Genomic DNA, 14,514 nt, shown 5'->3' with positions numbered 1-14,514 from the left:
TTCATAGATGATCTGGATGAGGGCATGGAGTCAGTCATCAGCAAGTTTGCAGATGACACTAAGCTGGGGGCAGATGTGACTGGGTTGGAGGGCAGAAGGGCTCTGCAGCGGGACCTTGACCACCTGGAGAGATGGGCAGAGTCCAATGGGATGGGGTTCAATAGCTCCAAGTGCAGGGTGCTGCACTTTGGCCACAGCAACCCCATGCAGAGATACAGGCTGGGGTCGGAGTGGCTGGAGAGCAGCCAGACAGAGAGGGATCTGGGGGTGCTGATTGATACCCGCCTGAACATGAGCCAGCAGTGTGCCCAGGTGGCCAAGAGAGCCAGTGGCATCCTGGCCTGCATCAGGAATGGTGTGGCCAGCAGGAGCAGGGAGGTCATTCTGCCCCTGTACTCTGCACTGGTTAGACCACACCTTGAGTACTGTGTTCAGTTTTGGGCCCCCCAGTTTAGGAGGGACATTGAGATGCTTGAGCGTGTCCAGAGAAGGGCAATGAGGCTGGGGAGAGGCCTTGAGCACAGCCCTACGAGGAGAGGCTGAGGGAGCTGGGATTGGTTAGCCTGGAGAAGAGGAGGCTCAGGGGTGATCTTATTGCTGTCTACAACTACCTGAAGGGTGGTTGTGGCCAGGAGGAGGTTGCTCTCTTCTCTCAGGTGGTCAGCACCAGAACAAGAGGACACAGCCTCAAGCTACACCAGGGGAGATTTAGGCTGGAGGTGAGGAGAAAGTTCTTCACTGAGAGAGTCATTGGACACTGGAATGGGCTGCCCGGGGAGGTGGTGGAGTCGCCGTCCCTGGAGCTGTTCAAGGCAGGACTGGACGTGGCACTTGGTGCCATGGTCTAGCCTTGAGCTCTGTGGTAAAGGGTTGGACTTGATGATCTGTGAGGTCTCTTCCAACCTTGGTGATACTGTGAAATCTGCCCTCATGCTTAACACAGGTTGCAGCTTTTTGTGGGGCAATACCAGTGGAGGGTGGAGTAAAGCACTACCTTAACTGGTACAGAACACCTTTTCTGCACTGTTTACGAAGGAGACAAGTTTCCAGATACAATCCTGAATACAAATTCAGTCAAAGGACGTGTAACTACCAAACTAGTCAATCAGCTTGCAATTATCTGACATACAACTGTTATTTTGTATCTGCATACAATTGTTAGTTTTCTATCCACAACCCCATTCCTTAGCAGTTTGGAAAGCAAATGCTTGGAAAGCATTAAGAGGTAAGAAAACATCACACAGTTGCACTTGAACCTTTCTTATTTTTCTGCCTCATCCCTTTAAATACTGGTGAGATACTTGTTCTGAACTGCTCTCTTCATTGTCTGAAACTGCCTCCTACCCTGTGAGAAGCCATTTACAAAGGTTTGCATTCTTGGAGCTCAGGGCTTTTCTTCTGCAAGCCTGAGTTGGTATCATGCTTGGACTTTGCCACGAGTAACCTGCGACAGCGAGGTGTTTTTCCTGAGATCCACAACAAGCCTGGGGCAAAGCCAAGCTGGGAGTTTCCAAGCACCTTTCTTGCATAGTCTACTACTGCAGTACACAGTGAGCCATATCTTGACCTAAAGCATACAGGATCAGTTGTATGACTACCTGCAAGAGATATCTATGGCCACTAAAACTGCTGTTCTGCTGAAACCTAACAGGCTGTAGGCCAGACCTAAAGCTATGTGAAATTCAGGGAAGTTTTCAGATTACTGAGGAAATGAACTTTTCTATTTCAGGTCACTAAAACTGGGCCACAGCTGGCACAGACCAAGATATGCTGTTACCTGAGGACTGGCTGTTGCTTAAGAAAATGGGTGGAGGAGTTCTCATTGGATGTCTTAGAGCATTATGAAACTGAAACACCTCTGCTGCAACTGGCTCCCAAAATACGTGGAAGACTTCATGGTGGGATACACACACACCTTCAGGTAGGACTTCTTCCAGATGGCATTAGGTTGTGTAATGTCTTTTGCAATGTCTTTTTTGTTATTATAAAGAAGGAAGATACTCAAGGCTGAAAGGAATGTTACTGTGATGCTGGGAAATATAATCTGGATTCGAGAATGAACTAGAGGCTAAACAGATGTTCTGCTTTACTTTACTAATGGGCTCAGAAGAGGATCATGCTGCCAGAATCACCAACCATATTCCCCATAGTTCCATGTGCACCCCTTTCTGAGCAAAATTAATCTTTTCTTATCTAAAATAGCAGTCCAAGACATGTTAGCTTCTTATTAAAACAGGAAAAGCAACCTTAAAGCCCATGTGTCAAATCCTGCCCCCCTGGAGTTAGTGACATTTAGCTAATGCTTTCAGAGGGTGCATGCCTGTATGCTGTGTGCACAGATACACAGTTCAAGTAACTAAGAAAAAAACCCCACCAAAGTAAGAATCAGATTATAGACATGATTTTAAACCAAAGGCATTCTGAAATTAAAGAGAAGCTGCAGTGCTGAGCTAGGCACATACACTGGCACCATCCCCGAGGGGGCATGCAAGAGGTAAAAAGCTGAGGGTGTCCAGGACATGCTGGATCAGCCAGATGCCTCCAAGAGGAAAGGAGAGGCAGAACCAGGAAACAATCAAGGGCCCTGTGCTATGTAAGTGAGAGACATCAGTGAATGCTGACCTCTGCCAGGCTCTGCAGACAATGCGTGAAAATGAAAGAAAGATGCTCTTAACTAACATGTTGTGGGTACCTAACACGTTGTGGGTAAGTACTAGAAGGAGAAAAAAAAAGCATCAGCACTGAAATGTGTAGCCCTAAAGTGGGCAGAAATACACAGAGACAAAACCGGAGAAGCTTCTGAGAGTCAAAGGAGTGAGAGCCTGGAAGAGCCTGCACAGCTCAAAGGGTGTTTGCTAGCCACCAAACTGGGCTTTGACCATCTGTGACAGAGTGATGTCCTCTGCAGGAACAAAACCCTAGATAACCCAGGGAGTGTCTTCCTGCCTGTGCTGCTAATAAGAGCATGCTTTCATAAACAAATACATGTCCTGTTTCATATTCAAAATGGATGTCAACAGAAGGAATGTGATTAACTGAAAGCACCATCAGTATAACCAAACACGTTTCTCTGCAACACTCAGGCAGATTAAAGAGGGAAGGATCTAAACACATGCATCAAGAAAAGAATGGATTTTCCCTTTGCTCCTTGTCCATTTTGCTTTTGAGGCTTGTTGCTGCACTATTCAACCTCTTGTTTGCAGTTGCTGCTAGAGAAAATCTGGGGGAGTTAAAAATGTCTCCACATCTCCCGTAACAAGAAAGATGTCTGTTAGTTTTAGGACTTGTAAAACAGTCCCTTGAAAGGGGTTATGGTCTGTAACAAACAGAGCTGCCCCCAGGAAGAGCAACAGGGCTAGTTACTTATGGAGGAAATCCACCAGTGTGAACCAGACATACCAGCTCTGTAACACCACTTTGTGTGTGAGCAATCAAACAACAAACATCAGAACTACAAAGTATAAAATGCAGCACATAGAATGTTTCTGCCTCACATTTGGCAGAATGGCCCCAGCCCTCAACCTGGTCTGTGAGTGTGGGCCATGAAAGAACTGAGAAGCTGTGGAAAACTCACGCCTCACCCAAGAGGAGCCTGTGGTTGGCCTTAGCCCTGTGTCAGCTCACAGCATTTTACACTGTGCTAACAGACACAGGGCAGCTGGTTTGCCTGGGGCAGGCTCAGGGAAGTCATTGACGACAACTTTGGGTGAACAACTGAATGAGATTGCCACAGTTTTGATCAGACCACGTGCATACACATAGCTTACGTGAGTCTTTGTTTGATGAGATGATTTTTAAAGTCCCTCCTAAGCCAAACCATTCTATGATGCTGTGATTCTGACTTCAGAGCAGTACTTAAGACACAAGGAAAGCCTGGGAAAATTTTGCTTGCTTTAGTGAATAATTTCCGCTGATACCAAAGCTGTTTGGTTCAACAAAAGCCATTTTATTCAGTACTTTCCCAAGTGCATTAAAAAATTGAGACAAAATGGCATGTTTAGGCTATCTGTTGACTGGTTATACATTTTACTTCTTTCTGCAAAGCTGCCTGTCCTTTGCCTTTGTTTGGTGCAAACAAGGTCTCTTTGCATACTGCATCCCTTAACAAGGGTGTTTCTCCAGGTTACTGTTGAACTTGACACTAACCTGATTTGGACTCTGCTCCTTTCAACCTCGTTGTCTATCTAAAAAGGTATTGAAGGAAGTGAGGACTATGTTTTAACCCAACAGGAGTTACAGGCATAAAATGTATTCTCTTCTGAGAAGGTGTTCAGCGACTTGGAACAGTCATTTGTAACTCAACAGGATGACAAACTCCACATCTGTATGAAGATACATTCACAGCTGAGGAATCATCAGTAATTAGCTTCCAAAATGACCTCCTCCAAATGAGAGACACATCTGACAAATCAGAAACTGGCAGTCACATTAATGAAATGCTGTTGCTATGGGGAAGTTGTCACTGTAAAGGTGAAAATAAACATGCTTCCTTCTCCTCACTGTGCAAGGACCAAAAGCACCTCCCTGAAGAAGAGGCTGTTATGAACTGTAGATGCCACTGAAGTCTGCTTTTCAGAGGGTCATTTCTTCACCTGTTTCAAAACCTTTTGTGCTGTAATTTTGGAAGCAACATCCCAAATGCTAGCAGCTAGGACGCTCTTTAACTCATCAACTATAATTGAAGCTGGAAGGCACATGCAGAGATTATCTAGTCCAAGCCCCTGCTCAACGTGTTTCCTATTCACTCAGGTTGCTCAGGACGTTGCCAAGTTGAGCTTTATGTATCTCCAAGCCTAGAGATTTCCCCACCTTCCTGGGTTCTGATCCAGCACTTGACTGCCTTCATGGTAAAGACATTGTTACATGTAGGTAACTGAGATTTCTCATGCTGACTTGTGCCAGTTCTCTCTCACCACTGTGCACCTTCAAGAAGAGTCTGGCTCTGCTGTCTCCACATCCTCCCAAAGGGGAACTGTAGACAGCAGTAAGATTCCCTTTTAGCCTTCTCAGGCTAAACTAACTCAGTTTTATCAGCCTCTCCTTGTACATTTTATTCTTCAGTGCCCTAATTGTTTTGACAGCTCTCCTCTGGCCTTGGTCCAGTATGTCAATGTTTTCATTTTACTGGGGAGCAAATTGGACCTGGCACTTCAGATGTGGTCTCAGAAACGCTGAATGGAAGGAATAATCACTTGTCTTGGCTTGCTAGCTGTGATCTTTCCAGTACAGCTCAGTATGTGGTGACCTTCTTCACCACAAGGTCACACTGTTGACCCATGTCCAGCTGATCTGCGAAGATCCCCAGGTTCCTTTCCACAAAGTTACTTTCTATTCATTCAGTGCCCAACCTTTAATGCTGAATGGGGTTATTCCACCTCAGATGCAGAGCTTCCCAAGTGCTTTTGTGGAAACTTCATGAGGTCCCTGCCAGTCTGTTTTTCAGCCTGTCAGGGTGCCTATGAATAGCAGCCTGCCAGCGTACGCTCGCTTTCCACAATGTGGTACTCCTGAAAACCAGCTGCAAGTGCTCCCCAGCACCATCATCCACACCACTAATACCACTAATGAAAAAGCTCCACTGATTGCAGACACAACATCTATTTAGCTTTTTTTTTTCCTTTCTCATGTTCCCTGAGGTGAAAATCCTTACTGACGTGAACTCGTGTCCTGCAATGGAAGTTGGTAAAGGGAAATGACTCCCTAGAACAAAGTTTGAAGTCTCTCCAGTAGTCCCAGGTAACAGATGTAGGCAGCAACATGAAATGATCTGTTCTCTCAGCCTTAGGTCTTTAACAAGCATCTGATCCATGTCCCTCTACCCTCAACCATCTTGCATGCAGACATACGCCTACAGCTAGCAGAGCTGGTTATGGGAGAGCGAGCAAGCTGTTGACAGCATTACACCAGGTTGTCATCCCTCCTTCCCTGGCAGGAAATGCAGTAACGACTTACATGCCTGAACCTGTTTTCTGACCTGGTGACAGAGTTACCTTGGATTTACCTGAACAGCTGTGAAAGCAGAATTTAACTCTTGAGGTGGGAACTAATTTGTATTATGTAAAAACTGTGTCTAGCTGACAATTGCACTGATGTTTGGGACAACAGAAACAAACCAACAGGTTGTAAAACCAAAATGAGCTTAGTTCAGTCAAGGCTATTTCCTCTCCAGTTTTTCTTATTCACCAAAGTAAATTCTTTGAACAAATAAAAGATGTCTTATTACTGATTATCAGGACCACTCAGCCAATATTCCTACTACTTAGTCCCACCCAAGTGGGACTCCACACAAGCTGAATGGCTCACTCCTCTTTAGTAGAGAGGATGACCTACAAGTCATGGAAAGGAAGCCAAAAGAACTCAACTCTCATGGGAAGAGGAAGCCTTTTAAGTTTCCTGAATGAATGACAAGTCTTTCCTCTGTCACACAGCCTGTTTGTTAACAGTTCACACTGACAGGTTGAGGAGCACATCTGGAAAGTGGCCAGTGCTGACAATTCCATGCTAAAAGTTGTGCTCAAAAGGGAGCACTCTGTTCCTTCTACCACTGAGTCCCCTCTCACTGGGGCCCGTTGTTTCAGCCTCATGCCTCCTTCTGTGAAGGCCAACAGCAAGGCTTTGTTCAAGAAGCAGCTGCTGAGAGGATGTACTATCTCATGGAATGACCCACTGACATTTCTCCCTCTGCTCATTAGTAAGCAGTGAATAATCAAGAGAACTAGGGCAGATAGCACAGCCTATTTCTTTTGAAGTAAAAAGCCAGCTCCTTACATCCCTGTGTGCCCCAAAAGGGATTCCCTCATAAAGTGGGTTTGCAGCAAAGCCAGGGGATCTTGCTTTGCACCACCTTCTTATCATATGATGGAGCAAGGAAAGAGAACAGCTCATGACAAAAGGTGGATTGGGCAAGGCTGGAGTAAAAGGTGTCCCAGCTTCGCTTCACTCAAGAGCTCAACTCAGCTCAGCCAGGACATGAGCCAAAGATCCTGTTCAACCGGATCATATATTGGTGTTTGTTCAATCATTGGTTGTCATGGGGTGGATCTACAGCACTCAAGAGACAGTTGAGTGGTTGGAAGGAGCAGAGCAATTGAGGGAACTGAGAAAACCTTAACCATTCTTCTTCAGTCCTTACTGCAGTCCAACACTATCATCTAATGATGTCCACATACAGGAGCCACGATGAAGGAGCATCTGCACTGCCTCTTCCTCTATCCAAACAACGTCTGCATCCAGCTCTGAGTTACAGCACAGAACATATCTGCCTGTCATGTCACTGATTACACCACAATTAAATCTGACTTTAAAAACAAAGAAATTGGACCATTAAACAAATCGATGGCTTTGACCAGCCCAGGTTTGGTTTGGCTTGTTAATATAGCACACAATAGGTGATGCTGTGTGTCCATTTTCAGGTGTTCTTGCTTTGATGTGTCTGCTAAAGGTGTTCCAATCCTCACAATTTCCATCCCTCCTTGTCTAAAAGATAGGAGCAGGGCCATGTTTTCCTCACTTTTACATCAGCATAGATCCAGTACTACTCTTGCAAAGTCCATGAAACAAATAAAGCCTCATCCCCTGAGTACAGTGGAGTGGAAACATCTCTGAGTACCTCCTGCTCCTCTCCTAACCTAAACGCTTTAAGCAGAGCACTGCTCTGCAGTGTATGTGTGCACTGCCAGATACATCAGCTGCAGGCAGTCTCCCTGTCTCTATTTTTAGTTTGCCGTGGTCTAGCTGCTTCCTGGCTCAATAGTGTTGTTTCATCTGCCATCACAAGACAACATAAAAGCCGCACTTGCATTTCCAAGTCCCAGTTTGTGGCTTCTTCTGGAGTGTGAGACTCTGTGGGTATTTTCTTTCATGATTCAGCTAGTGTTTTCTTGCTGCTGTGTAGCTGCTCTCCTCAGATGGCAACAACGGTTACTGCCCTGAAAGATGTCATGTGTTGTGCACAAAGATCAGGGACTGCATGATCCCAGTGTGAATGAAGGGTGAGAGCTAAAGTGACAGAATCACTGCTGGGAGGACTGTGCCAGAGCAAGACTGGGCTGCAGAGGTCTGTAATGAGCTTCTCAGAAATAACACTAATAGTGTGCAGATCTCCACTTAATAAAGCCCATCTCAAAGGACTGACAATTTCTGAAACAATTACAGGCACACTTTCAGCTTCCTTCTGTTGTAAGAGGTGTATCCAGATCACTTTTTCCTACACAAGCTGTGGCCCCTCTTGGAGGCACTGTCTCGTGATTACCAACTGAGCCCAACTCCGTGCAGCCATCTGGAGAAATCCAGATAAAATACACTATCAGTTGAAAGAGTGTGTCCAGACATTTGTCCAGTACACGGAGAAAGCTGCAGCTTAGCCACAAGAATTATTTTGCCTATAATTTCAAACTGAAGGACCTGTTTTCCTTAGTGAGCTGTCACTGCTGCTCTCAGTTTCAGTGCTACAAGACCATTCAACAGTCTGCAAGAGCCAGAGGTGAGAAGTGACTGGTTTCACTTTGGTGGGAGCTCGGTGGTGATGGGCAGGCTGGTCTCCCAGTTTGCCTTGAGCAGCTTTTTGCTCTTCAAGTTCACAATTCACATCTGTGCTGGGAGAAGTGCATGCTGTAGCCTCACTTTACATGAGGATCTCCACAGCCAAAATAGAGTTAGAAAAGGGTGGCAGAAGTAAGTTTACTCATTAGCTAGTTGTTTTCTATGAGGACCTTGCTCAGGTTCTTACTTGCTGCTTCAGGAATTACATGGTGTACTGCAGTATCTGAACTCTCACCCTGCAATTACGCACTGTGGTTTCACCTCCTGCGTGCCCTGCACATGCTAAGCATTCCTCACTACTGCCCTAGAAAGCAGATAAGCCTGACTGCTACCTTCCTGCCTTCAACATCTGGAGAAGGGAAAGCTAGGGAGAGCTAGGCTGGCTTGGGATTGTACCAAATATGGAGTCAAAAAAGGGATAAAATGGCACTGGCAGTGCCAAAGAGCTGCCTCCTCTGGGATCCCCTTGCTGCGGGGAAGCCATAGCAGATGCTTACAAGGTAGAACATGAGAGATGGGATGGACTAGTATGACTGTCTGGTAAATCCCTTCAGTTCCTGCTTCTGCCCACATGCTGTGCAGCAGACATCACAGCCTGCTTTTGACATCACAGCCATGTTTACGACTCAATCTTCCCCTGGGTTAAAAGAGGAAAACAGATGAATTCCAGACAGGGCTCATGGGTCCATATGATACTTAACATGGATCAAGGGTCAAAGACTCGTTTAAGTGATCCCTTACTTTCCCATTGTTTTTACTCTGCCACGAGCTTTCAATCTAGCAGTTTTCAGAGCAATATGCACAAAGATTTATGTCCATACACTTGTGTCATGGTGGGGCAGATCAATCTCCCCTTAGCAGCGCTCTCTCTGCTCCAAATAAATTGTCATAAGAGACTGAAAGACTGACAAGTCGAGATAATTTGAAGAACAAAAGGGCTATTTTCCTCATAAGGAACGTACTTGCAAAGTTTAATCTGAAGCTCTGACAAACTTCCCTCTTCTAACAAATCATCAGTGGCAAATGGCTCCTGCAGTGGTCCTCACCTGACAAATACAAATGGGCTAGGAATCTTCAGACTGGAACCATTAGTAAAGCTACTAAGAGTTCCTGACTCTTGAAGAGTGAGTGTTTATGCAGAGGAAATACACTTCCCCTTGGAGAACAACTTGCATCACTTCTGAAAAAGGCCCAGGGAGGATGCACAGCTGCTGCTGTATTCTCTTTCCTAGTCAAGCAGAGCATCTATCTGAGGATGAGCACATCAGTAGCAGTCCAGGAGCTCAGAGCATGGCTACAAGGATGGGCCGGGTAGTGCAACTTAGCATGGAAGCAAATCCCGGTACTGTGTGAGGTTCTGCCTGCTGGGGGAGGGGGGCCTGAATGAGAGCAGGATCCATGGAGAGAACAGTCCTTCTGCATTCCTGCAAATGCTGTGTCCATACCCCTGGCTATTTCCAGTAGTGCACACAGAAGACTTTATTTCCTGGTGATGTTCAGGTGTCAGAAGCCCTTCTCTGGGGAAAAAAAAACAGAAAAAGAAGTAGAAATGCCCACAACCTGTTGTAATCCCTGTCAAAGAACTGCAAACAACAAGTGCCATTCCTTCTTATGTCCGTGCAGAAAAGCAGCATGAACTTCTTCTGCTATGGTGAGGTAGAGTCAGTCAGAGGAGCAGAAAGATAACAGACTGCTGTGGGTACATGGGCCCAGCCCCAGTCTTGCTACCAGTCACCAAGGACCAACTGTGCCTCTCTGCCAGCGAACCAGCTCTGAGTATCGCCTGCCAAGGCTTTCCTGACTCCATCCCTGGAGATCACCCTGATGCCTGCCTGATGGCATTATCAGGGATGCTCTCCAGGAACACTCCCTCATGCTGGTGTGCATGAGCTGTTACTTCTTACTTGCAGTGCTACCCTAATTGTTGCTCTTATTAATGCTGACATACTTCTTAGTCATTTCTTCCTTCCCAGTCTGGCCATGTTTAGTCCTTTTTAACCTTTCTGTGTAGACCAATCCATCCCAGTGCTGTGTATAAATAAAAGCCTTCTGTTCTCATCCACAAAATGGTCTTTTAACAGTTGCAAGAACAACATGGCAATCATTAGGAAGAAAAACAAACCAAAACAAAACCAGCTAATATTTACACATTTAAAAATCTCTGCTCCAGCTATTTTCCACTTTATTTGGGGGAAAATAAGTGCTTTGTTAAATAGAGATAACAGTGAGAAATTTAATGGTGAGCACAACCAGCAGTAGGTGTCTGAGAGGAACCTGCTAACCCATCAGAAATGCTCACCACACACAACATAGCAGCAGGGTTCAAAAAGAAAGCTGAACTTCAGCTAGAAACATCTAAGGAATATGAATAAGCTGTTAGAGCTGCGACCTTTCCCTCTGCTTTGATCTGATGTTACACATAACTTGAGAGTGGGAAATTCAACAGCTGCAAAAAGGGTCACAGCCACAGGTCTCCATATACCAGGACAGATAGAGTGTTTATTGCACCTGGAGAGAGAAGGACATTGGAGGGGCTGTCCTCAAGCAAATCTAAAGGCTAGGAACTGCTGCCAGCTTAGGACTAAGTACTTCACCTCCATCATCTTCATGCAAGACATTGCCACTAAGAAGCACCAGCAAGTGCAAGTGCAAAAGAGGGCCAATGCCACTACTGTTAGAAGTTTAAGGAGAGAAGTGAATGGCTTTGTGTGGCTCTGGAGTCTTGGAAACGCTTTTATAACTGCTGTGAGTTGCCATGGTCTTTTGAAGGTGAAACTGTGGCTGTTCTGGGCTCTGGCCACGTAATGCAACCACAGAGAACAAGAACTCAGCAAATGAGATGTTATAGGAAGAGATGAGGATAGCTGGAACATCATGTGCTTCACCAACTGAAAACACTTGGTAGGAGAAAACAAAGCCACATTCTCCTTTATTCTCATTTCCCTTGGCTCTCAGCTTTACGGGTCCCTAAAAATACTGCATAACTAAAGGGCTGCAATCTGCCTGTGTCTGTCTGAAGAATTACAGCATCATACCAGTTTGATGACTCTCCCACGGGTATTCCTTCAAAGAGGGCTTTCCTAAACTGATTGCCAATAACCTGGTATGTTTCTCTGTTTTTTTCTGTCATCAGAATGTCGCTGTAATAAAATACTAGTAACATAGAGAAGAAATTGAGATGTCATTTCAATATACCTAAAGCTTGCAGAAATGCACAGCAAGGTCATCCAAACAGCCTTATCTCTGGCTTCATGAAGGTGCAAGCCAAGTAAATACAGAAATCATGGGGAATGGTTACCTGCCTATGAAAAACATCATGTAAGAGACCATAGAACAAAATGCTGTATTACGAAGAAACATCATCTTACTCTTTCATGGAACTGATCTTAACCAAAGCTATTTAATAACATTAGATGTAAGGGAGGGTTAAGAAGGTCTTCTGCAATTAAAATTTTCACCACCACCATGAAAAGCTTCCGTGAAGTCCATCACTCTTGGGTTTACTATAAAACACCCCAAAGAGTAATTGTGTGAATCCTGACGTATTAGAAGAACTGAGCCAGCCACACCTTTTACAGGGCAATTCAAAGACACAAAGTTGGGTGAATACTGATGCTCTGTGAAGTGCTGAAGCCTTGCATAACAGGAAGCTGTGGTGCAGAGCAGCCCTTGGCAAGATTTAGAACCAACATGTGAGCTGCTACAGACTTTGCAGTATACATGGAAATAGCTTTTTCCTCTTTTGACTGAAAGGTAGACACAGTATGAACCAGTCAAGTCACGCATACTACAGCCCCAGGAACTTCCCATCTCATTTGAGGAATCACGCTAGCCACGCTGTGGAACTGCATTAATAATCTCATGGATAATGCACACGTATTGGGAATTTTATCTATGGGAATACCAGAACCAGAACAAATGTCCAAATCAGGAAATCTATGTCAAGCTTGTAAGACTAAGAGCCACATAAGAGATGGGGAGTAGAAAGCAATTATTTTGCTAACACAACTGAAGGTGAGGTGTGTGCTTTGCTGTCCCTGCTGGACAGTGAAGATGTGTCCAAAGAAAGGCCTGTGATGTCTCCATGCCTCTCTACGTCCCAAGGCAAGAGTACAGCTGTCTAATTGTATCAGCATATGAAAGCTACGCCATCATGTCAGCCTCTCTTCTGGGATCATTTAGGTTATCGACCATGAATCCATCCCAAATGGTTCCTAGTTCCAGGAGTCAGGTGAAAGAGAATCCCTTACAGAGTGGTTAAAACAGCACTATCAGTAATGTCAAGGCTGAGAAATACTCAAGGTAAACAGGGACATCTCTTTACAGATTCAATATGCAGATCTTCCCAAAGCAACAGATGATCCCTTTCTCATTTATACCGAGATGCAGATGTTTTACTGACTCTCTTCTAAACGCTCAGTAGCTTTAATGGTATGTACTTCAATAAAGTCCTGAGCTGCTGTAAATCAAGTACTGTTTCAGGCTACTCACCATGGTCATGGGCAAAAACAAACAAGTTAAGTTCTGTCAGCCTCTGGGCCAAGTCATCATAGCGGCCGCAGTGTTCCCCAGCACCATGAGCGATAAACACGAGGGCCCTAAATGGAGCATTAAGGTATAAATCATTAACTTGGCAATCAACCCACACAGGCTTCAGAGCTGTAAGCAAACCCAGTATATTCAATTAACAACAGCATCAGCAAATACAAGACAAGTACATAACACCTGAGATGGAATTCAACAGAGGGGAAATGGTGGCCTACCATTGACCTCGTCCGCTGCAAGCTGTAGATGCACATGGACATCAGCATCAACCTTGACTTGGATAACTCTTGTTCTGGGGTGTCTACACTGTTCCTACAGTGTGTTACTACTGATTCCTTTTGGGATTTTGGTGTTTCAAATACAAGTATTGTCCTTAACTTATACCTTGCAACGTCATCTGATGCTGTAGAGCATTCTGAAAGCTGTTTTGGCTAAATAACAGGTCTTAAACAGAGTCTAGAACTTTGTCTGGAGTTTGGAATTTTATCTTTGGAATCCAGTTCTGGTAATTTTACCATTCCAGTTTCTGCCCCCAAACAGCTGGTTCACTTTGGTGGTGCATGCCTCTTACATAGCCAGTGTACCACTACAGACAGGGATCATAAAACCCCCAGTCTAACAGACACTCATTTGTGAGAGACACACAAATACTTGTCTTTGCAGATTCCACATTTACCAGTGACGTTTTACTGTTACTAGAGTGGCATCAAGTGAAAGTGACTGAAGTTGAATGAGCCTTCCCAGTGTTTTCACTGGGCAGAGTTTGTATGGAGTCAAGGCTTGAGCCACAGCAGAAGTAGCAATGAAATTACAGAAGTTTTGCTGCACTCGACAGGTGACTATTTTAAAAAGCAGACCTCAGCAACACAAACATAACTTGTTCATTTAAAAATACCATCTGTCACTGCAACATCCACAGCCACAAAACAGCCTGAAGGCCACCAGTTAGACATTTCCAGTACAGACATAGTAAAGGAACTGGCAACATAAAAGTAATGACAGCAGCAGCTTACAGCTAGTGAATTCTTCAACTTTATTTTGATGGAGGTTTTGAATACCTTTTCTGACACTGCATTCAACATAACAAACTGGTTTGAGCTTACTACATTTAAACTTAAAAAAAGATGCTGGATGGTGTAGAAATTCCTGCTCTAGCTCTTTTATTAGGACCTGCTTCAAAGTACTTGCTTATGCCAGACAACCTGAAAAGGCATCCATCAAAACCAGAAGGGTTTTACAGAGCACACTGCACGCACAAAGCGGCAATGCTAAGATGCTCTGCTATCTGTCTAACGCTAATTAGGAAGGGTGAGGTTAGGTCATGTAGTATATTTAACTTGCTGTGCCCTCCAAATGTTCTTTAGCATCACTGAAGGTTTCGAAACAGTCAGCATGGAGCAGTCATCTCTTCCTCTGTCATCTTCCCCA

The 14,514-nt window shown here is 44.8% G+C and overlaps 1 protein-coding gene across 4 annotated transcripts in view; it reads right to left on the bottom strand.

Moving 5' to 3' along the window:
- Nucleotides 1–14,514, bottom strand: part of MGLL (monoglyceride lipase) — a 67,607-nt gene that overhangs the window by 30,389 nt on the left and 22,704 nt on the right. For all 4 annotated transcript variants that reach the window (XM_064156805.1, XM_064156807.1, XM_064156804.1 and 1 more), the window contains exon 3: nucleotides 13,033–13,139. In XM_064156805.1, the coding sequence (XP_064012875.1) occupies nucleotides 13,033–13,139 (107 nt within the window). The remainder of the gene's footprint in view (nucleotides 1–13,032; nucleotides 13,140–14,514) is intronic.

The sequence above is a fragment of the Pogoniulus pusillus genome, chromosome 16 (assembly GCF_015220805.1).
Source record: "Pogoniulus pusillus isolate bPogPus1 chromosome 16, bPogPus1.pri, whole genome shotgun sequence".
NCBI lineage: Eukaryota > Metazoa > Chordata > Aves > Piciformes > Lybiidae > Pogoniulus > Pogoniulus pusillus.
The sequence above is the reverse complement of the archived record's forward strand: the minus strand, read 5'-3'. Positions and strand labels throughout refer to the sequence as shown.